This window comes from Amphiprion ocellaris, chromosome 8, assembly GCF_022539595.1.
Source record: "Amphiprion ocellaris isolate individual 3 ecotype Okinawa chromosome 8, ASM2253959v1, whole genome shotgun sequence".
NCBI lineage: Eukaryota > Metazoa > Chordata > Actinopteri > Pomacentridae > Amphiprion > Amphiprion ocellaris.
Window position 1 is genome coordinate 24029302 of NC_072773.1, and position 27824 is coordinate 24057125.

Sequence of the window (27824 nt, forward strand, 5' to 3'; positions counted from 1 at the left end):
CTGCTCACTTACTACCCCTGGGCAACTGGACAGTTTTGCAAAGAAGAATGGGGTAACATTGCAGTGATCAGATGTGATAGATCCACACAGACTCAGTGTTCTTATTGTGACCAAATGTGCAACTGCTAAATACGGACTTGAAGTGGGTGAATGCTTATGCAATCATTTTTTAAGGTTGTTTAATGTTTTATATTTGTAATCATTTGACATCATTTTATATTATAGCAATCTGTTTTTTTTTTTTTACATTTGCATGAAAGAGTCTTTTTCTTTTGGTAAATTCTTGTTCTGAAAAGCAAATTATATTGACCATGGTTCAATGTTGAAAAGGGTGATGATTTATTTTTTCATAGGCATTGTAGATAATTTTTATGGTGCAACCTTTATTAACTTATGAATGTGTAAATCTCTGCTTAACAGCCATTTTTCTTCAACTTGAGTAAGTTTGAACCCACTTAACTGGTGTAATTACTTTTAAACATCATGTTATAATAATAGGCTAAAAATTAGTTCAGTTGAGTAATTTAATAATGGACAAAACATTCCAGCAAGACTCATCAAAACTTGAGCATTTCTTTTAAAAGGTGTCTCCACTGCTATGCTATTTTTGCCATTTCCTTTTCTTTTGCTTATGTAACTTACCCTCCTCCCTGACCTCCATCACTGTATTTGCTTAGTCTATCACTTGACTGATATTGGCTCTTATCAGGTTCTCCCTGACTGCGTCCTGCTATCCCACTGATGATAGGACATGGATGAAGTGCCTGAATGTTTGCCATTCCTGCGCTATCACACACAGAATACGGGATTACCTTACTGTTTGTGGGAATATTCTCTGCACCAGCAGCCTCAGATAAATTTCGTCTCTTGGCTGCTCCCACATTGATTTTCTACAGCGAGAAATGGAATAGTGGTTTTGATCATCTGCTGGATAAACTGGGCTGCCAGCCTGTCTGACTACGACACTCTTCTCTCTTATCTCTCTCTGCAGTTTCTGTCTGTCTGTCTCTCTGATACACATTTATCAAAAATTGGCCCATGTACATTACATGTCTCTGCAAATCAGATAACCCTCCGACAAAGGCGTACTGAGCCTGTCATCCATGGCAGGTTGCTCCAAGGCATGATTATACTGCACAATCACAGACTAGTGGATGTGGAACAAGCACTGCCATGGTTCTCTGACAGAAACTGCACCTTTCAGGATGAAACTATTCAGCTTTTCATTCTGGTTTTGCTGGAGATTGTGTTCAAAACGATGGTTGCATTTGTATGTAAATACACCTACCTGCTTTCTTGTTGAGAAGTTTGATACCATTTTGTTAAATATGAAGCTGCAGTCTGCTTCTAGTTGCTTTAATTTTCCTGAAAGACAGCTGGAGAGGGGGAACCTGGCATAGTCTAAAAGTAATTACATCCTGGCACCTCTAATGCTCTTGGCCTTTAACAGACATAGGTTTGTAGTTTTCCCATGTTTCCAGTCTTTATGATAAGGCGACACAACCTGCTGATAGCTGTAGCTGTAACTTTACAGTATAGGTTATCAAACTCCCCCCTAGAAAATAAAAGTGTGTTTTCAAAAATGTCAAACTTTGGCAAACCCACACTGCAATGGACAATGGACAAGTTCAACAGTTTAGGAAATATGGCCTACTTAACTGATTTCTTTTTAAGAGGAAGACTGAAAGTGGTATCTGTACACATTAGGATTTGTGGTCCCCTGCACAAGATTAGCTTTAGCTCCTAAGGCATGGCCTATTTCACTATCTCATCTCCAGCCCAGTGCAGGGAGTGATCCTGATTGGACCAGCACCCAAACCCAAAAGAACCAGACTTGAATAAAACATAACAAATCAGTTGTAGCTAAACCAGTATAAAATTCTGATTAAGTTCATACAATAGGGCTAATTAAATGCAGATTTAAGCAGTTAAGAAAACTGTTTGTGTTCTATAATTCAGCATCCTGAGAGGTTGAGTATAGATCCAATCAGTCTACCTTTGCCAACAGCAAGCGAAAATGTTAATGACCGCCATGCAACACATTTTTTTTAATTGAACATATTTTTACATGTGTGGCAGGCAACAGTGGCTACTATTAATCTGTTTTCTTATTATTCATATACTCATTAATAGGGATAATAAGAAAGAAAAATGTAATCTATTGCTTTATTAATGTTGTATCTGCCACATCTGATCAAGAAAAGGTGAAAAAAGTGAACCCCCTGGAAAGTCTTAGTGTAGTTTGCACACTGATACAGTCAGTAACAACCTAAAACATGTAGGTTATTAAAATATGTTAACAAAATGCATTGTCTACGTATTAAATCTCAAGGCTGCAAATGTTTAGGCTACATGTTTTAACAAGTAAATGTGCAGTCTTAACAGAAATGTACGTATATGACTGAAGAGCCATGTGTCTGTGACTAAAGCTCACTATCTTACAGGTTATATTTAGTTTATGGAAGTGTGGAAGCAGCCTGTGTAATTTTATGGAAGGTTATATGTTGAGCAAACTTTTGGCGACCCAGCATATACAGCATAAAAGTTGTTTGGATCTTCTCATTTGTCATTTTACAAAATATTCTATGATTTTTTTTATTCTAGTTCACTGTTTCCATGGATGATAGTTACCTGCACTGTTCTCATGTTCACTTTCTGATTTATTGATAAAATTACCTCCATGTCTACGGGAGGTTCTGCCACTCAATCCGAACATGAAAATAGATTTGTACAGGCCAACAGAGACATATGTGGCACTGACATATTGAATGTAAACTGATGAGCAGGTCAGCAGCAAGTGATCTGTGCAGTCTAGACATCCGTCTTTCCTCTGTGGATGGATCGGAGCCTGCAGCAGAGACGGTGAGGCTGCTGAGGACCAGGATCAGGAACCAGAGGGACGATGATTGAAGGAAGAGAGCTGCCATCTGAAACCCTCTCGGGGAGTTAGAGAAAATGGTCGCTGTGCAGCGCCTCTCATTACCACATAAGCACACCATCTATCAGACATGGCAGACACACATGAAAACACGCACACACACGCATGCAGGCTCGCACACATTCGTGCAATCAACCTATCAGTCGTGTCTCGCACCGCAGCAGCAGAGGAGGAAGCTGATGTGAGGATGGGGGTTGGAAAAGCTTTGCAGCCTGGTTACTGATGAGCTTTCTGCACACTGACATCTAGGTTACATTCCCACATAGGCAGTGAGCTTTGCCACAGCTGCTCTGACAGTCTCATAACTCCTGTCTCTGGATGGAAAATGGGATTGTATGTCAGAGGCTCAGCTGGGTGAAGAGTAGAGTGTCCTATATGGACATTTGCCTCGCTGTAGTTCAGTGTAGTCTGGCAGACGTGGCCACTCCGATGTCTTTCCACATTATTTTATCTATTCCAAGATATTTTATATAAAGCTACAGTCAGAAGCTAATTGATTCAGCTTAGAAAGAGCTGATATGCATCTGACAGCATCTCCTAACAGACTGTTTAAATAAAATCAAAAAGTTGTGTTTTTTCCCCCTAGAAATGATGAATCACTTGGATTTTAGGAGTGCCAGTTGCTTCAAGTGTTTAGGCTAAGCTTACCACCTGCTGCCTGTGGCTGTATCTTCTCATCTACAGTGTATATCAACAGCAGGACAAATTACAAACTATTCCTTTAAGCAGCCTGTTCATCTTTTCAAATACAAACTGTCCATGTGCATTCGTGTCACAGTTATATTGATATGTCATCTCTCCTCTGAACAAAAGAAAAGACCAGCAGCCGCCGGCACAAAAAAAACCAGAGTGGAATTTCTCTGATTGTATCAGATTTATTGAAGTGAAGTTTTGTTCAATCAGTTCTCCTCCTCTCTGTCTGACTGCTCAGTCCAAAGCTGCTCTGATGTGACGGCTTCAGGCAGCCTTCAGCCTGTTTGTCTGTGAGCTTTTGGCTACTTAATGAGCCACACAGGCTTCACCAGACAGCACAGTCACTCTATAGCCCCGAACCCCGAGGACGCATTCATATAAATATTAACCACTGTACTAGCATTATCATACAGTGCTTAACATGTTAAAAATCAAATACTGTAAATTTAAATCTGAGTATAATTTTGGTCACGGAGCCAATTGGGCCAGCGCAGCTCAATTATCAGTATTTGTGCATATCTGAGAGCTGTGTATTAGCAGCTACAGGCATCCATGTGTGAATATATACATGTGAATTGGCGTATGAATGTGTGTCAGTGTGTGCTGTGTATACTAAGTAGTTTATCTCTGTGTTGTTTCTCGCTCCCAAGTGCAGCAAGGTGAGCCAGGTTCATACAAGCTCAGCTCAGGTCTGCTGGAATGATAAGGCCCCTTGTGTCCCTCCTAGAGGTAAATAACCTCCCCTGGTGTGACCAGGTGCCCCCCTCCCCCCCTTATCTCCTCCTCTGGCTGAAACACCCATTTAATGGCGCTGCTCACCTTCACCAAATCCAACCCCCTCCTCCTCCTCCTTCATGCATACGTGCCCCGTGTGGCACACCCTGAGGACATGTCAGGAGTGAACGTTCTTCTAGCAGCTTAATTAGACAACCACGCCTGGCATTCGAGGAGCATGGGGGGAAGGCAGCCAGGCTGGGGCACATGAGGTGCCTGGGATGGGGGCAGTTGGGGGAGATGTAAGCTGTAAAATGCGTACATCTGGAGAACAGTTAAACAAACACAGTCATATCTGTGCCATCCAATCATGTGAATCCAGCAGAAGCCTGTTTCTAGGGCTTCAGAAGTGGTGAATATTCACTGATCAGTGGAGCAGTTTCCATCTTTTGACCCTCGTGTCGTCCTGCAGGTCAAATTGACCCGTTTTAAAGTTTGAAAGTGTGGCAAAAATATGTTTTCACAGTGAAACTTCTGATGTCCACATTTTCAACATTTTTGGGAAATTTTTGAACATTTTTTCGTGGAAAAAAATAAATATTAAAAAAGGCTTCTTTAATAACATTCAGGAAAAAAATCAATCAAAATCCAACGATATTCGCTGGATTTTGGTTGATTTTTTTTCTGAATGTCATTAAAGAAAATATCAGAATTTTTACTGATATATATGTCATCGTTTTAGATATTTTTAGGATTTTTTTTGAAGATTTTTACTCATTTTTTGAAAATATTTACAAGAATTTTCTTGCCAAATTTGGGGGATCTTTTTTTCTATTTTAAACTTTTAAGGGAAACTTTTAAGGAATTATTGGAATTTTCTTCCTGAAGGTTTTGCAAATTTTCTGAAATTTGGGGAATTTTTGGCTGAATTTTAGGATTTTTTTTCAGACAAGGAAACGATATTTTTGGTGCCCATAAATGAAGACAACAGGAGGGTTAAAGCATTTTGGCCACAAGAACTAACCCTAAACCACATGATTTGTCGTATTGATTTGTTACTTACACAAAGCTTGACCTTAACTGTTATCAATAGTCAGCTGTTACTGATCCGGATTGGGTAACAGTCAACATTACACAATGCTGGTCAAAAGTAGTCCAGCTTCTGGACTCGAAGAATCATTAACTGGACTCACAACACAGGAGACTTTGCTGGTAAAAGCGTGAAGTCACAGTAAAATTGGAATTTTTGTTGCCTGTTTACAGGAATAACACGTGACTATATTTTTTCATGAGCTATTAAAACTAAATTTAAACAACAAAACAAAAACATGTTACTTGTGTGAGCGTTCATTCATTGTCTCTTCATCTTCCCACCTCTTGTCACTCTTCCTCTGTTGGATCCTCGCTGCAGAAACATCAAAAACAAAGCAGCAGCTTGTCGGGAAAATAACAGTGAGCACACTTTTTGGGTTGCTGAGCAAAATCTTTACTCCGTGCATTGCTTGCTAGGGGCAACTGTGGACATATTGAATAAGACAAGCCCCTAAAGGCAAAAACAGAGTTGTCATGGCAATGGTGAAGCACAAAAGTATAGAAAAAGTGTGTTTATGTGTGAGTGAGTGGTGATGAATGCCAACAATGGGCAGAGACATAAAATGTAATCGTGTTTAATAGAAACAAGTGCAATTTGGCAAAATTACTCAAATCTCACAGTTTTGTTACTCAGTAGTTGTGATGCTACTTAACCCTCCTGTTGTCCTCATTTATGGGCACCAAAAAATATTGTTTCCTTGTCTGAAAAAATCCTAAAATTCAGCAAAAATAATTCCCCAAATTTCTGAAAATTTGCAAAATCTTCAGGAAGAAAATTCCAATAATTCCTTAAGAGTTTCCTCTAAAAGTTTTATTTTTTAAAAAAAAAAAAAAATCCCCCAAATTTGGCAAGAAAATTCTTGTAAATCTTTTCCAAAAAATTCATAAAAATCCTCCAAAAAAATCCTAAAAAATATCTCTAGTGATTCCATATATGTCAGTAAAACTTTTGGTAGATTTTTTTGTGAATGTTCTGAAGAAACATTTTTAATATTTCTTTTTTTCCACCAAAAGATGTTCAGAAATTTCCCAAAAATGTTGAAAATGTGGACATCAGAAGTTTCATTGTGAAAATATATTTTTTTTTCTCCACATTTTCAAACTTTTAGACCGGTCAGTTTTGACCCGCAGGACGACACGAGGGTTAATGTCTGATTTGATAATACATCTATAAACACACAACTGTAGAAAGCACAATTTAAAGTCTCTGGTGTCAGTCAGTTTGGACGAAATGATGTGATTCACTTCTGATTGCTGTGAATTTAAACTTCATTTTGCACATTACTGTAAGTTAGACTGACATTAAGATAAACCTTAAAATTCTTGCATGTTAAACATTTTGGCACTGAACGTTTGTTTTCATTCTCTGATGACCTGATAGACTTGTACCAGTGAACAGGCCAGGAGATTCCAGAGCATTTTATAACTGTGGAATTGTGGCGCTGATCCACATCTGATCCCATCACAGATTGTTTTACATCTCATGCCAGGATGACGGCATTTTTCCCTCCATTCTTTTCTTCATCTCTCATCCCTTCAGAGGAATCTCTTTCCTCATGAAGGTGGAAAATTTATGACCAGCAGCCACGTGATCAGATTGCTTTATGTCTGAACTTTTATCAGCTTGAAAAAGATGGTTTCTCAGGCGTTTTGACCTTGTAAACATGCAGAAGTAAGGCTATCTCTGTATCTGTAGCTATTCTATGCATGTATATATGGTTAAAATGTACAGTTTCACCTTGCGGAAATTAAAATGATTTATTTCATTTTTGAATTTGTAGTTATATTATTCAAAAATGCCGCTTATTTCAGCATTTTTGATAATTTCTCTGCTGTATAATTTAAGATAGCAAGATTTATGCAACACAGAAACACCATTCTTTTTGTTTTTACTGAATCTTGGTTCACAAAGAAAAAAATCTATTCATTAATGACTAAAATAAACTTCACAGATAGCAGTGTTATGTAAGATTATGCAGCCTGTTAGTGTTTTTAGGACAGCGTTTTCTGACACAGCGTCTAGTCTGATGGCCAAAAAGCCGCATTTTTCTCTCTTCATTGTTTTCTTGTCGTCTTGGCAAAGCAAAGTGGATGAACAGTTTGGAAAAAGTTAACGTGGGCCAGTAATTGCAGCATTATTGCGTAAGAAAGTTACAACCACATATATATAAATAGCATATATGTAAAATACAAAACATGTATGTAGACAGTGCCAAATGAATGTGAATGTAATGCTGCTGGAAATGTTAATGAAGGTAGCCTTGATCGGATAACATGCACAAACTTCATACAAGTGCATTTTATGTCATGTTTAATTGATTATATTTCAATATAGTGAACACATACACACAAAACACTTCCCTCAGTTGAAGAAAATTGCACTATTCCCGTTATTCAATCTGCAGATCTACATTGTTGCATCTATGATATTGCTCTCTTTCAAATAAAAAACAGCGTAATACTCTAGGACTAAAAGGTGCAGTACACTCTTTACTAATTCTGACTGATTAGACCATGGTCCATTTAGCTGCTTGGGTTTCAGGGTCCTGATATTCTGTCACTTTCACACTGAAACATGAATAAAAAAGGGCCATCTTTAATGTTATTAGTGACACCTGTGCTCTTTACTAAAAGGTATAATAAACCTCCGGAGTGAAGGAGATATCAATCAAATGCTGTCAGTATCGAGAAGAAGGCCAAAAAAGTGAATACACTGTGAGGGCCTGTTTTACCTGTGAAGCAATATTTGTAAAAACACTGGTTTACCCAGATATTCAAGAACGAACTGACTGATTACGAATGACACACCTACTAATCATTATCAGTTGTTAATACTAGTATGAAAAGTTCTGCTTTGTTGCCACTTTCAGAGCAGATATTTTGACAGTAGCAAAACCAGTGGAAATAATATGATTAATAATGGCTAAATTCCATTTATGTGCACCAGTTTCACCAATTTCCTGGCTGGTTTTGTGCAGCCTGACCTATTGTCACACTGTTATAACTGACCATTGTGAACCAATTATGTTAAAATATCTGCTGTTAGAAGCTTTACTGGATTTGTTTGCTCAGAATGTCGATCTTTATGTTGCTTAACTGTTCACCCAATAAGCCAAATAACCAAAGACCGGGTTTTGTCTGCTGATCCAGACACAGCAGCATATTTCTGTGTTGCTGTCAAGTGATCTTTGGCACAATGTTTGGAAATATCTCAGCCCTTGAAACAAAAGGACACCAGATTTTCCTGTGAAAGGAAGACAAAAAAAATATCAAAACAGTCACAGATTAGATATATTTCTAGAAAAACCTTTCGATATGCCATAGCAGGAAAGGTTTACAGGAGGTGGCAATGTCGGCATTAAATGTGATGTTCCTGGACCCTGGTACTGTCCTTCCTGCCTCTCTGGGACACATAAATGCAGAGCTGTTGTTGGCATTATTTGTAATACCTGTGCTGTTCTTTCAATGGCAAGTCACAATGTGTCTAGTGAAGTTGAATAACATTAAAGCTGATTTCTTGCATTAAAGAACATACAGATCTTTACTGTATGTGCAACTTTCATCCTCAGTCTTTTGTCCACTTTTGGCTCCGTGTTGTTTAGACCTACCCAATGAAGGCAAAAACAAAGAAACAGAAAATGTATTAACATACAGAGTTCACTGTATAATATACAAACTCTGACTTTTACTGTCCTACTAGTCTATTGTTTTCTTCCCCAGTATCTTTTGTGTTTTTCTTTAAATTATTTTTATACCATCAACTTTGATCTGTTCCCACTCAAACTGTTCACCTTCAGAACGGCTGCATAATCTCTTTTGATCTCCCTGTGGAAGATACAGCAGGTCCAGAATATGAATCAACATCCAGCCAATCCAGTCTGTAGCAGCATCTAAAATGTGTTTTATCTATGTGTAGAGGCATGTGCACGTACACACACACACGCCAGAGGATGGCTTCGATTACAGGAGAAACATAGTCTGGTCCTGCTGCTAACAGCACAGCACTTCTTGAATTTTAATCTGCTGCAAGGATAGCATTTTCAAGTGCTACTGAACAGACAGGCCTATTTCATCATGGTAGCAGGTCTGCATACCATTTACTCTTTTATCAGGCAAAAGCAGACTATTAAATCCCACTGAATTAGGCCTAAATATTTAATATTTACAGCATCTTTCAGTTCTGTCAGTATGAAATACTCCACCTGAGGCACATACACTTTCTGTTTCTTTATATTGTCACTTCTTAAACTCTCTCTCTCTCTCTCTCTCTCTCTCTCTTTATATATGTGTGTGTTTGTGTGTGTGTGTGTGTGTGTGTGTGTGTGTGTGTGTGTGTGTGTGTGTGTGTGTGTGTGTGTGTGTGTGTGTGTGTGTGTGTGTGTGTGTGTGTGTGTGTGTGTGTGTGTGTGTTTAAAGATTTTCCTCAGTTTATTGTTGTTTAGCATTGTTTGTAATTATTCATATGCATGAATTCTATAAATGTCAATATAATTGAGTTTTTAGTTTTTAAAGCTCTCATTATATAGCCTAGTTAGATAACCCTAACCCTAGACAGACAGATAGATAGATAGATAGATAGATAGATAGATAGATAGATAGATAGATAGATAGATAGATAGATAGATAGATAGATAGATAGATAGATAGATAGATAGATAGATAGATAGATAAATTTTCTACATCTGCAGTCAAATTAGGCCAGAAGCAATATCAAAAATCAGTATTGCACTAACTTGTAACACGGTCGCCACCTACTGTTCAAAACCACACAGATACAGTCGAACTGAAAGTTAATTTTCAATTTTTAATTTTGAGCAGGCATTTAGGACTTCATGTGCTAAACAATCGGGGCCCTGACAAAATTCTTCCCTCTATCTGGGAAATGTAGTTTTTAGATAGCCAGCCTCCACGCTTCACTCAGCGCTCTGTACTACAGTTCCCACAAATCTTTACGCGCTTCAGCTCGTGTCGGCCGTTATGGCGTCTTCTTGAAGCGTAGAGGAATCGCAACTGATTTGTTGACAAGTGATAAAGGTAAACTTTAAATGTTTACAGCTACAAATTCTCCGGCTGCGTTTTACTCACTGTGCACAACTGGTTTTAATTTAGTTTCACTGCTGCGTGTTCGAGCAGTTTCTTGGAGATAATTAGCTGCTTGCTAAGTTGTTAGCTAGCTAACGTTCAGGACTAGCTTGCTCACTGTTAACTATAATTCATTCAGCAGACGGTGAGTTACTTGATTTAGTCTTTTGCAGTGCGCTGCTATGCTAAGTTTTTAGGGTTGATATTTAATTTTAATATGTTTTTGTTTGTTTGTTTTTCCACCCTAAATTTAACAGCGCAGGTTTCTTTCAGGTAGTCGTAGGCAACGGTTTCTTATTAATGCGACATAAAAAGTAGATAAAGTCAGAAAGCTCTCAATTAAAGTACATTTTTTTTGGCACATTTGTCAGGATCTTTCCTGTATCTGTTTGTTTTTTTCTGAGTATTTCATTTGTTGTTTTTGCAGATGGCAGCTGACTCCACAGACAAGAAGGATGCAGAATCCTCAGGGACCAAAGACAGAGAGAGAAAACGCAGCCGTTCACGAGACAGAGACCGTAAAGTCTCACCATCACGCAAGCGGCATCGATCCCGTGAACGAAACCGCTCCAAATCTCCAGAAAGGTAACAGAACACGAATGTACAAGCTGAACGCATCCAGAACAACAGACTGTTATAAATAATTTTCTTTCTGGGTACTCTCATTATTATATTTTTGTACATCCCCCAAGTTTCAGTTTGTCTGTTTCTGTTGGATCTGTGTTATAATGACAGAGACCGACGCATGAAGGACAAGGAAAGAGACAAGGACCGGGACAGAGATAAGGACAGAGATAGGGGCCGTAAGGACAGAGACAGCCATCGCCGTGATAAAGATCGCAGCAAGAGGTCCAGGTATGTAAGAGCAGAATATTGTAAATTGAAAATGTAAACATTAATCTATGTTCTTTGAGCAAAACTGGAAAAGAAGAATTTGTGATGTTTAACCCACAGAACTCTTAAACAACTGTATCTTTGACATGTAAATGAGGTCATGTTGGAGTTATTGTAGTTTACAAATTATAACAACTGTTTTGAATTGTTTAAATGAGCTGGAAACTGACTTTTTTGTGCTTAATAATACAGAAGTACCTGAAAATCTGACAGTCTTAGATTCCTCATATCAATAAACCCAGCCAGTGTCAGCTATCTCCATAATCACATATCCACATATCCTGTCATACTTCACAAAATAGTTTGCTGATGTACTGCAGCAGTGAGTTTTTGGAAGAAAAAAGGAAATCAACATTTAAAATTGTCTTGAGCAACAGTTACAGAATAACTGTTGGCACATACGGAGCACATTTACTACAAAAATGAATAGTGCAGCTCAGAAAAGCATCAAAAAACAATGAAGAGCATTTTTCCTACTTTCAGACTTCTAGTTGTGATGTCGGATGTTTTCAATATGTTTATTAAGTTTTAATTAAACAATTTTTTTGTGTGTGCTTTAACAGAGTAAGGGTGATAGAAGCATTTCCTCATCACCTTTTGAGTCACTGGATTGTATCTGGGTTACAACAAGCATTTCTGTTTGGTTGTTTTATACTGAAATTCAGTTTGTCACACTCTGTCATAGAAGTGCTTCTCCAAAGTCAAAGGATAGCAAGGTAAAGAGAGAGAAGGATATAAAAACAGAAGAGGAGGATGATGAGAAAAAGAAGAAAGAGAAGGTAAGAATCTGGTTTTTGCAGAATCTTTCAAACTTACAGTTGCCTTTAAGCTTCTATTTTCTGTGTTTGACCTGTGTTGTGTTGTTGTTCAGGTCCAGCCTCTGTCTTTGGAGGAGCTTTTGGCCAAGAAGAAGGCAGAGGAGGAAGCCGAGGCAAAGGTGAGAAGTTCACCTTGTTACATATTTACTTATTGTCTTCCAATCCAAGATTGTTTTTTCAATCTTTTCTTTTTATTAAATTTTTTTTAGCCCAAGTTTCTGTCCAAAGCAGAGCGAGAAGCTGAGGCTCTGAAGCGCAGAGAGCAACAGACAGAGGAGAGGAGGAGGTTAATTGACGAGGAGAGAAAGAAACGAAGAATGTTTCAGGACATCGGGAGAAAAATGCTGGGTATGTTTTAGCTTCTAACTTGTAAACAGTCTGATATTTGTAATACTGTAGAAGTATGTTGGTACTAACTTGGGACTATTTCTTACAGAGGACCCCCAAGAAAGGGAAAGACGAGAGCGAAGAGAGCGAATGGAGCGAGAGAACAATGGGAATGAAGAAGACGATGGACGACAGAAGCTCCGAGAGGAAAAAGATAAAAGCAAAGAGCTGCAGGCCATCAAGGTTGGTCTGAAGAGAGGATAGAGATGTTAAATGCAGTTAAAAAATGCCCATTCCACATGGCTCACACTTGTTGTTATACATTGTTTTATGCGACTCTGCTTTTGCTGCTTATTAAAGCTACAATAATGGGAATTATGCCAGATTGAAATAAACTGAAAAGATTCTCTGACCTCGAAATTTCACTCTTGTGCCAGTTATGTAAATCATATAATCATCCAAAATATGATAATCTGAGGACACCTGAAAGCACAAATATTAGTGGGTGATCTTTTATTATTCAGGTTTTGCAAACTTTAACTGAAAAATATCGACTCTGTGGTTGCAATAGGATGATCAAACAATATATACAGATACAACATTTAATAAGTAAGATCATTTCTTACATAAGAATATTCACCCCATTAAACAACTTAAGTACAATAAAAGAGTTTAAAAAAAGACAGAACATGCATGTTGGCACTTATGAATGATGTGATTTACTACATTGCAGGAGCGTTATCTGGGTGGACTCAAAAAACGCCGGAGAACTCGTCACCTGAATGACAGGAAGTTTGTGTTTGAGTGGGATGCTTCTGAAGACACTTCAGTTGACTATAACCCAATGTAAGTCGACTGCAAGCACACTGTATCACACCCATAGGTTTTCATTTTTCCAGTCTAAACAATATGGTCTTTCTTTCAGTTACAAAGAGAAGCATCAGGTGCAGCTGTATGGGCGAGGCTTCATCGCTGGCATCGACTTAAAGCAGCAGAAAAGAGAGCAGTCGCGTTTCTACGGTGACCTGATGGAGAAAAGGCGTACACTGGAGGAGAAGGAGCAGGAGGAGTGAGTCAAACTGTGAAACGATCAGTGCTGCTTATTGTTAAAGAAACATAAGAATACATGTCCTAACATACACTTAAACATCATCCAAAAAATATATCATCTGTCTGAAATCTGACATGGATGAAAATGGTTGTCAGGCAAGTGACATTCTCGCTATCCCATCCTTCTTCTCTCCTCAGGACACGACTGAAGAAGATGCGTAAGAAGGAAGCCAAGCAGCGCTGGGACGACAGACACTGGTCTCAGAAGAAGCTGGACGAGATGACGGACAGAGACTGGCGAATCTTCAGAGAGGATTACAGCATCACTACCAAAGGAGGAAAGATCCCGAATCCCATCAGGAACTGGAAGGAGTACATGCTGCCGGCACACATCCTCGAGGTCATCGACAAATGTGGCTACAAGGTCAGTTCATGTTCAAGTTTTAATACCGGGGAAGGTCAAATTTGAGTTTTTGTGACTTACTTGAGAGCAGTTATCTTTTTTATCCTCTAAATGATCTACAAACCGACATCTCCTTTTTGTTTTTCACTGTGTGAAATTTTATCACTTAAAATCATTTTTTTTTCTCTCCAGGACCCAACTCCGATTCAGAGGCAGGCCATTCCTATTGGTTTACAGAACCGTGACATCATCGGTGTTGCTGAGACTGGTAGCGGTAAAACGGCTGCTTTCCTGATTCCACTGCTGGTCTGGATCACCACCCTGCCTAAAATTGACAGGTAACACAGTTTAAGCTGCAATAAAGATATCTTCCTTTGTTTTTGAATTCTTTTGTCTTACTTAACTGCTTCTGGTTTCTGTCTGTTAAATTCCTCTGCTCTCTGCGTTGCTCTTCCTACAGGATTGAAGACTCAGATCAGGGTCCTTATGCTGTAATCTTAGCACCGACTCGTGAGTTGGCTCAGCAAATCGAAGAGGAAACCATAAAGTTTGGTAAACCGCTTGGCATCCGAACAGTGGCAGTGATTGGAGGAATCTCCAGAGAGGACCAGGGCTTCCGACTCAGGATGGGCTGCGAGGTGAAAGACTGAGCTTTTATTCTCGTGTGTCTTGAAGGAGTAGAAAAGTTTCAGAAACAGTACCGAGATTATCTGTCAATGAGTTTAAAGTTAGAATCTAGTGAACACAAGATGCCACTTGATCTATTTTAGTGTGTAAATCAAAACAACATTTATTATGTTGAGTCTTCTTACCTTTGTATAGTGCTGCTGCAAGTTCTTTATCTGAGACAGTTTCAACAGAAACTGAACATTGTAACCGTCAGGAAGCTGAGAATGTACGACTGTTGTGATTGTTGGCAAGGTAAACCTAATATCCTGCCAGCTAAGAGTAGAGCTTGTCCTGTTTTGACATCCTGTGGACATACGGGCAACAAAAAGCTCAAAACAAATTTTAAATTAAACCGCTCTCATTCATGAAAATTTTCACAGAACATGCATAGTATAAGTATAAAAGTGCTAATCGATGCCATTTAGAAGTTAAAAAACAATACTAGACTTGGCATCAAAATGTGATTTATATATTGATATCTTATCCTGATAAAAAGGTTTCTTTATAAGGATAATATATTCATAGAAACTAAACTATATATGTATAAATACTTAAAACGTTCGAAGAGTTTAATGGTGGTGAAAACTGATTATTAGCAGGTGTAACATTAGCAGTATCAATACATGCAGACTTTTATATGCAGTGTGTCTTGGCAAGAAGAACATTGTGCCTTTTTATTCCATAAAAACCATATTACAGCTGAGATTCTCTTGTCTAACAGATCGTCATCGCTACCCCTGGGCGTCTGATAGACGTGCTGGAGAACCGTTACCTGGTTCTGGGCCGGTGCACGTACGTGGTCCTTGACGAGGCTGATCGTATGATCGACATGGGCTTCGAGCCTGATGTTCAAAAGATCCTCGAGTACATCCCAGTGACCAATCAGAAACCAGACACAGACGAAGCAGAGGACCCAGAGAAAATGACCATGAACTTTGAATCTGGAAAACATAAATACAGACAAGTACATGCATCTTTATAAACCAGACTACTGTTGCCGTCAGGTGCTCTCTGTTTTACATGTTTCTCTGACTGCTTGTTTGATTGCACATTGCAGACGGTCATGTTCACGGCTACGATGCCTCCAGCTGTGGAGCGGTTGGCCAGGAGTTACCTGAGGCGTCCTGCTGTCGTCTACATCGGCTCTGCAGGCAAACCTCACGAGAGAGTCGAACAGAAGGTGCTTCTCATGTCAGAGGGAGAGAAGAGGTAAAGACAGACGTAGACTCCCACCTCAAACCCCAAGCGTCCCGTTAACTTCAAAGCACTGAGTGTTTTTGTGTTGTTTGTTTTGCAGAAAGAAGCTGCTGGAGGTTTTGGCTCATGGCTTCGAGCCTCCCATCATCATCTTTGTCAACCAGAAGAAGGGTTGCGACGTGCTGGCCAAGTCTCTGGAGAAGATGGGGGTAAGTTCCTGTAGACTAGACCTCAACTTCCTGTGTTTTAGGTCACAATTTGGATTTTATGCAGTTGAGAAACAAAATATATGCATGAAATAATTTTGTTTTGAAAAACATGGAGTAGTGTTTTATTGGATGTACTTGCCCAACACTGCTGCATAATGTCAGTAAAAAAAAGAAAATTAACATGAATAAAATGTAAAAGAAATTCACATAAAACTGCACAATATTAGTAGGTGAACCACTAGAGACAGCAGTGCAGTTGGAGCTGTAGAACTGCAGAAAGTAATGCTGCCTTCCTCTTATTGTCACCACTGAGGACTCTGCCATCTTGTTTGAATTAACTTTATCAGAACTGTCATTGGACAGAAGTGAACATGATGTCGATGGTTACTTCAGTAGGATGTTTGAGCTGTATGAAAAGCCTGATTAAAACATGTCGTGTAAGCTAACAAAGCTAAAAGCTGCCCAGCTGTTAAAGCTAACATTGCTAACATGCTAAAGCTGATAGACAGCAGCTGCCAGAACGCTCTGGGTGGAACTTGCGCTCTGTAATGTCCTGTACCAGTAGTTCCATGACTAATACGTGTAGTGTTAGTCTCATACTGATTCATAGGTATTTTTTTAATGTTTTTTTTACTTGAACTAATCAGCCAAAAGCATTCCTTATAATTTGTTCAAAATTATTATTGGTGACACCTGTGGGCACAAAAGGTTGCACGTGTTGATTCCAGTTTTTTTTCATATATTTTTTTTAGTATCAAATCTGCACTGCCTGTAGACAACACAGTCCTGTTACCACATTTGAATTTGTTTTATGGCATTTAACAGGTTGTTTTCTCCTGACTAGGTCCTTGCTTATGTTGTATCTACTGTCAGATGTACGTCGCTTTGGATAAAAGCGACTGCTAAATGAAATTGTAGAATTTTTAAATAACTAAAGACATTTAACTTGTATTTTTTATTGAATTTATTTTTATGTTTTGTACTGTTCTGTTTCCATAGAGGTGCAGGACTTTATATTGCAGTGAAAAATGAGTCAAAACTCAAATCAACAAAAAACACCCAAAGCCTACTTAGGGTTCAGATGGTTAAATTAATTTCCTAAAATACTGAAAATACAGAGCAAAGTTTAACCTCCACTGTCTCTTCTTCTTCTTCCTCTCAGTACAATGCTTGTACGCTGCACGGTGGCAAAGGCCAGGAGCAGAGAGAGTTCGCTCTTTCCAACCTCAAGGCAGGAGCCAAAGACATCCTGGTGGCCACAGACGTTGCTGGTCGAGGTATTGACATCCAGGACGTCTCCATGGTCATTAACTATGACATGGCAAAGAATATCGAAGGTGAGAATTCCTCAGTGTTTTCATTTGTTTTGTTACCTGTTGGAATTTCAATTTGGTGTAACTTCTCTCTGCTTGTGTGTAAATAAATTGTTCACTGATTAATCCCTGCCATTGCTTCATTGCTTCTCCTCCTTCAGACTACATTCATCGTATCGGTCGTACGGGTCGTGCTGGTAAAAGTGGTGTGGCCATGACTTTCCTCACCAAAGAGGACTCTGCAGTGTTTTACGACCTGAAGCAGGCCATCCTCGAGAGTCCAGTCTCCACCTGCCCTCCGGAGCTGGCCAACCACCCGGACGCTCAACACAAACCTGGAACCATCCTGACCAAGAAGAGACGCGAGGAGACCATCTTTGCCTGATTTGGACTTTATCCACTTATATTGCAGGTTCCAGACTGTTTTGTCATCTTTACTTGATGTTCAGTCCTTTGTAACTATTAAGTTTTTTGTCTTTAGGCGATTGATGCCATTGTGTTTCTTGTTTTTGTATCCCATCTGTGGAAAGAGAGGAACACATGAACTGATGCAGAAATCATTAGCATTCACTGGTGTGCTTGAATTTTAAGATACATTTGTTGTGAATCTGTAAACAAGAGCAAGTCTCAGTGAGCAGGACCCCGATGATCTGCACTGTATAAACATCATGTGTGATAAATAGAAGCGTAGTAAGGTGTGACGTTTTTAGTCGTTTTCTGACCAACAGTAGAATTGACGCTTCTGCCTTTTCTTCAAATGCATCCTTTGACAAACCTGCAGTCAACTGTTTTAAATATAAACATTTGTATGAAGTGAATACGCCGTATTCTTCAACTTTTGTTCAGAAGGGGTCTCGTGCTACAAAGGAGGATATTTCAGGCACCTTTGCATTAATTTACAAGATTAATGTGGAGTTTTGTTCATAAAACAATTTAAAAACAAAACATTTGTCAGGTCTTTAGACTTTTTAATGTGTTTATTCATGTGTGTGTCGTAGAAGGATAATTTAGTGTCAGTAAATGCTAGTACAAAACTCAGACAACAAGGTGTGACAAGAAAACAACAAATCCTATAAATTTGTCCAATTGTGTTCTCAACATTATGTCATGTGGTGTTTGGTTATAGGCGGCTGAAAATGGCAAAAATGTCAACTATGTTACAAAAAGTTCTGCAATTATATACTGACCCAGATGTGACCCTAATAGGGGTTTTAGAGGCACATGTGACACAGAAACACCATATTTCTACAACTGCAGCCACTCTGCATTCACAGCATAAATGAGCTGAATGTTTCCCATAAATTTGCAAACTATCTGCATGAGTACAAAAATGGACTCAAAGTAAATTATTGTCAAGAGATATATTGTATTTTATTATATTTCTTTAATTTTATTTATATATATATATATATATATATATATATATATATATATATATATATATATATATATATATATATATATATATATATATATATATATATATATTCCTCATCTCTCGATTTAAGATATCTTCCTTATTCCCAATTGCAAATTTTATGTATATATATTTCCAAATGATTCGCAGCAAAAGCATCCAGTTGTTGCGGAAAGCAGTGGTCTGCGTCAACATTAGCCCTTTCCTTACCTGTAAGACATTTCAAAGACGATAAAAATGTAAAGTTGAGTTGAGGTAAACAAAAACAATGGATTTCTGAAGTAAAAATATAGAACACACTTTAATCATATAATTCATGGAAGATTTACGCATTCTCTATTTTTTTAAAGGTGATTGCAACGAGGGAACCTTTACAAATTATAAATTAATTTCTCCAGATGTAGCGGCATGGATATTTTTTAATCAAAGTGCTAATTTTTTACATATACTGTATTATTTTAGCGAGTTTTGTCTTAGCTTCTTCTTACGACTGTTTGTTACTGTTCTTAACAAAAAACTACAACTCCCGGTAGCCTCTGATTTTTGGCGTCACTTCCTCTTTTAAAATGCTGTTGGAGAAATATTACAAGGTTGAGTACATCTTCGAGGGAGACAGACGTGTAATACTGACAAACTGAGCGTAGTAATCACTCAAATTCACCTCACTCGTTATAACTTAGTCTTTAATTTCCTTTCTGTCGACGTAACGGATAAACTAAAGTCGGAAAAATACGTTTTTCTACTTACAGACTTCCTGGTTCTGGCTACGTCATTGTCCATACCTCGTCTCATTGGTCGGGTCTGTTCCTTAAGACTTTTCCCGCGCTGTTCTCTGTAAACCAACACACAGCTGTCAGCTTGTAGAAAGCTAACGTCTCGGTGATATTTTAACACGACGTTGCCTCGGTACCGGAGTTGTATGTCATAATGCCGTCCTCAGACTACGACCCGGCGTCTCTACCCGACTTATTACCGCTGTACTACCGCCGGCTGTTCCCCTTCTCACAGTATTACCGCTGGCTCAACTATGGAGGAGGTGAGTCTCCTCGGTTCACTACAGAACTAATGTTAGCAAGCTACAAGACTGCTGCTGTTAGCCAGCTAGCTGCGAGTGTTGACAAAACTGCACTGCAGTATTGTTGGGAGGTGTTTTTATTTTATTTGGTATTTGTACTACATTACATACTTGCTCCACTGTGTTTCACAGGGAAATATTGTACATTTTACTGCACTAGGTTTGTTAGCTGTTGCTGTTCACATTAAGATTTTAGATGAAATATATGATTATCTTAAAACCAGCTACAGCAATGAAATCTAATTGTGCATAGACACACCTGAGTGGTGTTGTAGGCGATCCAATTCTATAGCCCCGACTGTTTTACGTACAATCACGGTTTGTTTATTAGTTTTTTTGTCTCAGAAAACAATTAGATTTCCTCACTGTTCACTACAGAAATTCAAAAGTAGAGTAAAAAGTGTTTTTTTAAATACTATCCTATGACACTCAAATATAGATTGATGGCATTATGATAATAATTGTCTAAATTAAAATAAAGAAATATTTTTTATTAACACAAAAGAGAGAAGCAGAAGAAATACACAAATGTTAAAATCAACAACAAAATATAACCAGAACTAAAAAGAAAAGTATATAAGTCCGTCTTATACCTTTCCAAACAGCTCAGGAAGGCACTGATGTATTATTCTTTTCCTTCTACAACCTCAGTGCAGAAGAACTACTTTCAGAATCGAGAGTTTTCCTTCACGCTCAAAGACGACATCTACGTCCGCTACCAGTCGTTCACCACCCAGAATGAGCTGGAGAAGGAAATGCAGAAGATGAACCCCTACAAGATTGACATCGGAGCAATATACAGTCACAGGGTGAGACTTTATTCTCCCGCCACACGCCTCAAAGAATCTGTGCGTCACTGCAGACATATGGAGGAACTTTTTCCCTGTTTGTTGCTTACAGCCGAATCAACACAACACTGTGAAGTCAGGGACCTTCCAGGCTCTGGAGAAGGAGCTGGTGTTTGATATTGATATGACAGATTATGATGATGTCCGAAGCTGCTGCAGGTAAGTGAATTACATTGTTGATGAGTGTGATTACTTTTGTACTTGTTCAGAATTTCCTGACAGTCACATCACTGAGATAAAACTTTAATTTCAGCGCTGCAGACATTTGCTGCAAGTGCTGGACTTTGATGACCATCGCTATTCGTATCCTGGATCGAGCTCTTCGAGGTTTGATTGTCACAGATTTAGTTTCATGTTTCTGCCCGTGTTGATTTTTGGTAATTAGCATCCAACACTTTTATGTTGTGTGTTTTATGTTATTTCCAGAGGACTTTGGTTTCCAGCACCTACTGTGGGTTTATTCTGGCAGAAGAGGAGTGCATTGTTGGGTGTGTGATGAAGCAGCCAGGAAGCTCTCTGTAGCAGCTCGCTCTGCTGTGGCAGAATATCTCAGCCTGATCAAGGTAACAGTATTTTAGCTTTTAATAGATATTTATAGCAGAAAACCTCTATTAAAAACTACAGCCAAGCACTCTTAACACAAGCACAGGCAGTTGTCAGAGCAGTTCCTTTTACTTTCTTTACAGCTTCATACTTTTAGACCTTATATTTTTCTATGTTTAATGGGTGGTATTGGGTATAACCACAGTTTGCGTATATTGTTGCAGGAATTCATTCATTAAGATAATCTTTCTTTGCCTCCAGCTAGAAATGTCTTAAGAAATCAGTGTCACTGCAGTTAACAGCTCAACATAACATAAAACTTTGAGATTTAACTGAGACTCGTGAGGTTTTTTTTTTTTTTTTTTTTTTTTAAATCAATGTATGTGGTGTACAACAAAGTGGTCACAAGTGAGAGCTGTGGAATGGTAAATGCTAAAACATAAATAGTCATCAAGTCAGCATATTGGCTTAGTACATAGTTACATTTATTTATAGTTTCCTAACATTACCCACCATAAACTACTGATTATGCCAGACCAGTTGAGACTACAGAATTAAGTCAGGGCCTTTCATAATGCTAATAAAAATTATAACAATAATAAGCATCACCATTTGTTGTCATGATTATATGGAACTTGATAAAGAAAAAAAAACAAACAGAAAAACATACAATAGTTAGATAATCAATAAATAATGTTGACACAGATAAAACTAAATGAAACTAGCATTAATTAAATCCAGGAAAACTAACTGATATAGAAGTAAGTATTGATCTATTTAAAAAAATCACTGTCTTTGCTTGCCTTGTATGAAATGTGATGTTCTTACTACTTCTGTTTTCTAGGGTGGTGAAGAGACGGTGAAAAAAGTAGTGCTGACGGATCCAATTCACCCTTTCATCAGGTACCTGTGTACTCACTGCTATTTTCACATCTGTCTCTAATTACATCTGCTGTTATATTATTCTCTATTTTACTAGGTAAGATCAGTTGAAAACAATTTCTCATTTACGATGATGACCTGGCAAGAGGCCCCAGCAGGAAGAAAGATAACACATAAAAAATACATATACACAAAAGGACACACAAGTGTTTAAACAGAGATTAAAAGCATCCTAAATTAATGCTAGCAATTCAGTGAAAAGAGTCAGCATGTACAGTGGTCAGCTAGGGTCTGCTGCAGCTTCTGCTGAAAAATGTAAGGATGTTCTTGTCGACTGTTTGTGGTTTCTGCTGTTTAACAGTTTGTACTTGTGATCTTCACAGAGAGTCTTTAGCAGTGGTGGAGCGCTACTTTCCCAGATATGCACTACAGGAGCAGGACATACTCGGCCGCAAGGAGTCTGTAGACAAAGTGTTGTCGCTCGTCCCTGAAGATATCCTTTTCACAGTGTGCTGCATAATGATCTGATGAATACATACAGTAGGGCTGATAGATGCTGGCAAAAACTCTCTGATGTGATTAAATATGAGTTTGTTTTTAAAAATGGACAGAAATACTTCCCTTTAACTCATCCATTACATGTAAGGAAAGAGCTACAGCAGGATTTCCAAAATGAGAAGAAGCCAGAGAGTCGTTGGAAGCTGGTCAGGGACCAAGCCACTAAGAAGCAGGTGGGGAATCTGTTCATATCACATGAACAATATTTTACACATTACAACATTACAAAGACTTATGGTTACAATCTTTATTCCTCCAGGCTACTGCCAAAAAGGGCCAGTACTTTGAAAAAGAAATCATGCTGCAGTATTGTTACCCGCGGCTCGACGTGAACGTCAGTAAAGGCGTGAACCATCTGCTGAAGAGTCCTTTCAGCGTCCATCCCAAAACAGGTGACTACGGAGTTTAAAGATGCAAAAATCTGGAGTGCGTCCATTTAGTGAAACCGTGGTCCCTTTTAGACATGCACGCTTTTGTTAATCATTCTAAATGTTATTCATGATGTTTGTAAACTTAACTGCACCTACTTCTGTCATTTGCACATCTATGCACACTCTCATTTGCACATTTCTGTATCACTCTTGTATATTTTGTTAATTTTTTTTCTTTCTATAGTATTTTTCTATACTCTTATTTTATTTTAGGTTACCTTCACTTTATACTTGACCCTAATATTCTGTGTTGTCTTAGTGTTTACCCCCTTGTTGAATATCCAGCTGCTGTAACAACAGAATTTCCCTCTGAGGATAAATGAAGTCCATCTAAATCTAATCTGACGACATCTGAATGTGTCGGCTTCATGTCTGAATGAGCATGCCGGCCACGTTTCTGTCAAAAGTAATCTTAGGTTGAACCTAGTAACATTTCAGTATTACTATCAGCTTTGTACAAGTCTGTACTACGTGACTCAATGAGCTGTGTGAAGTTTAGGAAAGGATTTTTCCATATTGCAGCAACAATATGTTTCCAAAAACACCACAGAGTTTAAAAAAAAAAAAAAAAAAAAAGGCAGGGTTTTTTTTTAAATTTTTTTTTTTACCTTTTTCTAAAAAGCCAAAATGTATCAGTGCTAGCTATGTAAACTTCACATATAAAAGACTCGAAGTGTGTTGGATTGTTTTCCCCTCTTGCTTTTCAGGTGATCATCAGGTGGATGTAATGTGATTTAAGGAGTTCTAAGTAAATACACCACTGACCGTCTCACTGTGTCTTTTCCAGGACGCATCTCTGTTCCCATTAACCTCAAAGAATTAGATGTGTTTGATCCTTTTGCTGTACCCACAATCAGGTAAGTGATCATTTAATGAGTTGTGCGCTACTGTGTGATCCTCAGGACAGCTGATATTGTACACTTTTGCTTTTTTCTTCTTTTTTTGTCTTTTTTTTAGCCTGATCTGTGAGGAGTTGGATCGTCCCAGGGCGGGCGAAGATGAAGAGAAATCGGAGGAATCTAAGGACAAGGAAAATGAGAAGGATGCAGCAGAGAGGCGGAAGATTAGAGGTACTGAAGGCTGGGATGAGAAAAGCAACAAAAACCTATAATATACAAAACATTTACCTTTTCATGTCTTTAAATGATCTCTTAGGAGTTGACTTGTCATTAACCATGACATGCTGGAATTCAATTGATCTTCCTTCTTCCATTGATACCAGTTTAAACATGCCGCATGTCCCGACCAGAAGCAGGATTCCTCATTTCCCAAATACATCTGTAATATGATAAGATAATGATTGCTAAATGAACTGAACCAGTGCAGTTTATTTTTTATCTAAATAAACTTTGCCCATTTTGCACTTCGGAGTGAAAAAATCTTTGCAGTTTTATGATTAAGACAGATTTCTCCTTATTGCAGTGTAGTTCAAGATGAACATTTTTAGAACTAATTCTAAAGTGAACGCAACAATTAATCACCTGGCTGCTCTGGGATGCAATACCCAATCAGATAAAAGGATTTGCCCAAAACTTTGCTTCCGTATAGTTTCATTTTTCTGCTGAAACTTTCACTGCGTGGAATCTTTCATATCTCCAGTAGACATTTACATGTGACATTAACAATAACCTGTTGTGTGCAGGATCTAAAATTAGGACTACAGTTATGTGAGATTAGGAAAAAAGGAGAATAATACTGAGAGTAGTGGAAGATCACTGGCTCAAAAAGGGAAAATGGTGAAAACATATTGTAGTATGGACAATTTAATCCCACACTGACTAGTGTAGGCAATAAAGATGCAACAAAATCATTAGTACAAGACACTGACAAGAGGGGAACAAATTATGTAACATCATATCAAATATGCACTTTAGCAGCAGGTGCATATAGTAATCTAGAACTACTCCATTCTGAATTATTCAATCACACTGAACATCTATGAGTAGGTGTGTGCTGCCTCTTTAAACTTGTCATCTAAGGTGAAAACACAGTATTAGAGTAAAATAACATATTTTTAAGTCAAAGCAGATTTCATATTTAAGGTAATATTAGCTCAAACTTTCATATTTAATTTTGCCAGTAGGGGTAAAAGTGATATTTTATCATTCGTTTGACTTCAAACTTTCCTTCAGCTATTTGAACAAACATGTAAATATTCATTCATTTCATTTCATTTCTTCACAGATTACAAGCGGACTACCTTGGCAAAGTATGTGAAATACTTTGATCAGTTTCTCGATGCGATGGCTCGTTCATGGAAAGGAGAACTTCTCAGAAAGAGTGGTAAGTTTTAGTTGTGGTAGTCTCAATGAAGACAGAGCAACTTTTGAGCGTTTGTAATTTAATTATTTTGCTTCCTGTCCCCTTCAGATCTTCAGAAAGAATTCTGAACTGGACCACCAATCAGAAAATGACACCTAAAGAGAGACTGCTTACAGCTTTTTGTTACTTCTTGGGCTGGTGATGCAGACTTGGGCTTCATTTTATGGTGTAAGGGTGACATTTTTCTGATGGACAATAATTTCATCCAAATCTGTTTATTATTATTCTCCTATTTGGCAGTAATTTCATACTAAAATGCCAGTTTTCTATTGTTTTTCTACCTGTTGCCCTACTATCTGCTGTTGTACAGGCATTTGTGAAAATAAATTTGCTATCTTGTAAAAACTTGTAAATTCTTTATTTTTTTTAATTAGTACAGAGTTTATGGATTTTGTTTTTCCACTTTAATGAAGTTATTTTTTCATAAAAATCTTTTTTCACCCAAATCTTTAATAATGAAATATTTTTATTAAAGATAAATATGTAGAGTAGAGGACTATTTTCATAGTACCTGCTCTGCGACATGTGGCATTTTGTAATGTATATACTCTACCGGTCAAAAGTTTTAGAACTCCAATTATTCTTTAAATTTTTTTTAAAATTGAAATTCAAGTAGTTCAAGTCCAATGAATAGCTTGAAATGGTACAAAGGTAAGTGGTGAACTGCCAGAAATTTAAAAATAAAGGTAAGGTTACCTATAACTGAAAAATAATGTACATTTCAGAATGATACAAAAAGACCTTTTCAGGGAACAAGGAATGAGTTAACAACTTAAAGCTGTTCTACAGCAATGAAGGTTGATCAAGCTTGAAAGTTGGTGTTACCAAATCCTACAGGTGTTCCAACTTTTCTTGATTACTTACAACCCCCTCTGTCTACATGAAAGTAGTGTTGGGGAAGTGAGGGTTCCTCTGGGCCATTCTGTTTGCTTGTTGTGGATGTAGTATAGATTTCCATCTGTTAAAAATACATTGGTTTATTAGTTCACAAAGTCCTGAGGACCAATGAAGCTGATGTATCTGACACTGGTGAGGGATGATAATCTATTTTGTGGGAGAAGCTTTGTTTGTGCAATGCCACTGTTGTTAGAACTGCATCCAGTTATATGATATGGCTCATGGCAATTTACTAATTGCCATGAGCTGACATTGTTGAAATTGAGTGAAATTGTAGCAGTTTTGCAGTTCAGAGTGTGGGGTGCTGGGATATGTAGTGTTCATTGGGTCTGTTCCTATTACTGCTGTTGCACGGATACATATTTTTTAATGATAATTTTACATTTTTAGACTACTGCACAGAAAAAAATATTATGTATGCTGTAATACCACTGAGCGCTAAAGGTGTATTTGATCCATTGGCTATGTTTTTACAACAGCAGAAGAGGTGCAGATATGCCTGCTGCTGAGAAAATTTGGAGGTTGTCACTTCTTGCATTCCTAATATAAAGGGGAGTCAGATTTTGTTAACTGACCCAACAAAATTTGAATCCAGATTTTGTTATTCCATATCATACAACCTGCACAGTTAACTCAACCTGCATATTTCTGTTAAAGTCATAGTTTTGAAATAGTCATTCTGCTCTTAATCTGCCACACTGTGATCACTTTAGCCCCTTATTTTATTATTCTGTTTTTACAGACTGTAATTTCCTATGTTTTTTTTTTTTAACTTGTTGTGATTTGGTGTTTTTGCTGTTGTAGCAAATAATTTCCCACTTATACATAAGTACTAGACAGGTTTCAGAGGAGAAACCTGTCACCTAATCATATTTAACAGGAAAACATGTCTACAGTTCGCTACTTAATCACATTTAACCCGAAACCTGTAGAAAACAATAACAAAAAACAGTAAACGTACAACAGAAAACCCGTTAAGTGGCCACAGAGTGAAACGTAAGTTGCGAGTTCACGCTAAGGGGGAGTCAGATTTTGCTGGGGAGTAGGAAAATACTACAACACCTGGGGAGCACAAGGTCATTTTGTTTGGGGGTACATCTATATTAAAAATTTAATGGCTACATTCTATAGTGCTGTGATTTCTGATCATCAATAATAATAATAAAATGCTGAATTTCTTAAAAAAAAAAAAAAATGCTGCATTTCTACAAAAATATGCTGCATTTCTGACAATGCCAATTAGCAGGCATGGCATAGTACTGTGCTCTCTAAGTGATTTTCTTTATTATATTTCATTTGAGGGTATTGTGTGATGATGGAATCTGAAAGTGTACAGAGTGAAACAAATGATCAAGCGTTGTTGGCTGAAGCTATGGCTTAAGTCATGGCTGAAACGCAGTCCATGCAAACAACAAATAACAGCTAAGGGGAAACACAAGTTTTCAAAAAAAC

General features: G+C 37.9%; 2 protein-coding genes across 2 annotated transcripts; both read left to right on the top strand.

Moving 5' to 3' along the window:
- The first annotated feature begins 10334 nt into the window (after nt 1–10334).
- Nucleotides 10335–18217, top strand: ddx23 (DEAD (Asp-Glu-Ala-Asp) box polypeptide 23). Its single transcript, XM_023273133.3, has 17 exons — nt 10335–10471; nt 10947–11104; nt 11255–11374; nt 12099–12192; nt 12285–12350; nt 12441–12579; nt 12668–12801; nt 13292–13404; nt 13484–13627; nt 13807–14032; nt 14204–14349; nt 14472–14649; nt 15402–15644; nt 15738–15889; nt 15978–16086; nt 17249–17423; nt 17561–18217. The coding sequence occupies exons 2-17, from the start codon at nt 10947–10949 to the stop codon at nt 17782–17784; spliced, it is 2421 nt and encodes an 806-aa protein (XP_023128901.1). The 5' UTR covers nt 10335–10471; the 3' UTR covers nt 17785–18217.
- A 1399-nt stretch (nt 18218–19616) lies between these two features.
- On the top strand, nt 19617–25820 carry prim1 (DNA primase subunit 1). The gene is made up of 13 exons (XM_023273151.3): nt 19617–19852; nt 20543–20700; nt 20792–20898; nt 20993–21066; nt 21166–21302; nt 22127–22185; nt 22548–22657; nt 22804–22895; nt 22982–23114; nt 23941–24010; nt 24111–24223; nt 25338–25436; nt 25524–25820. The coding sequence occupies exons 1-13, from the start codon at nt 19744–19746 to the stop codon at nt 25541–25543; spliced, it is 1281 nt and encodes a 426-aa protein (XP_023128919.1). The 5' UTR covers nt 19617–19743; the 3' UTR covers nt 25544–25820.
- The last annotated feature ends 2004 nt before the right edge of the window (nt 25821–27824 follow it).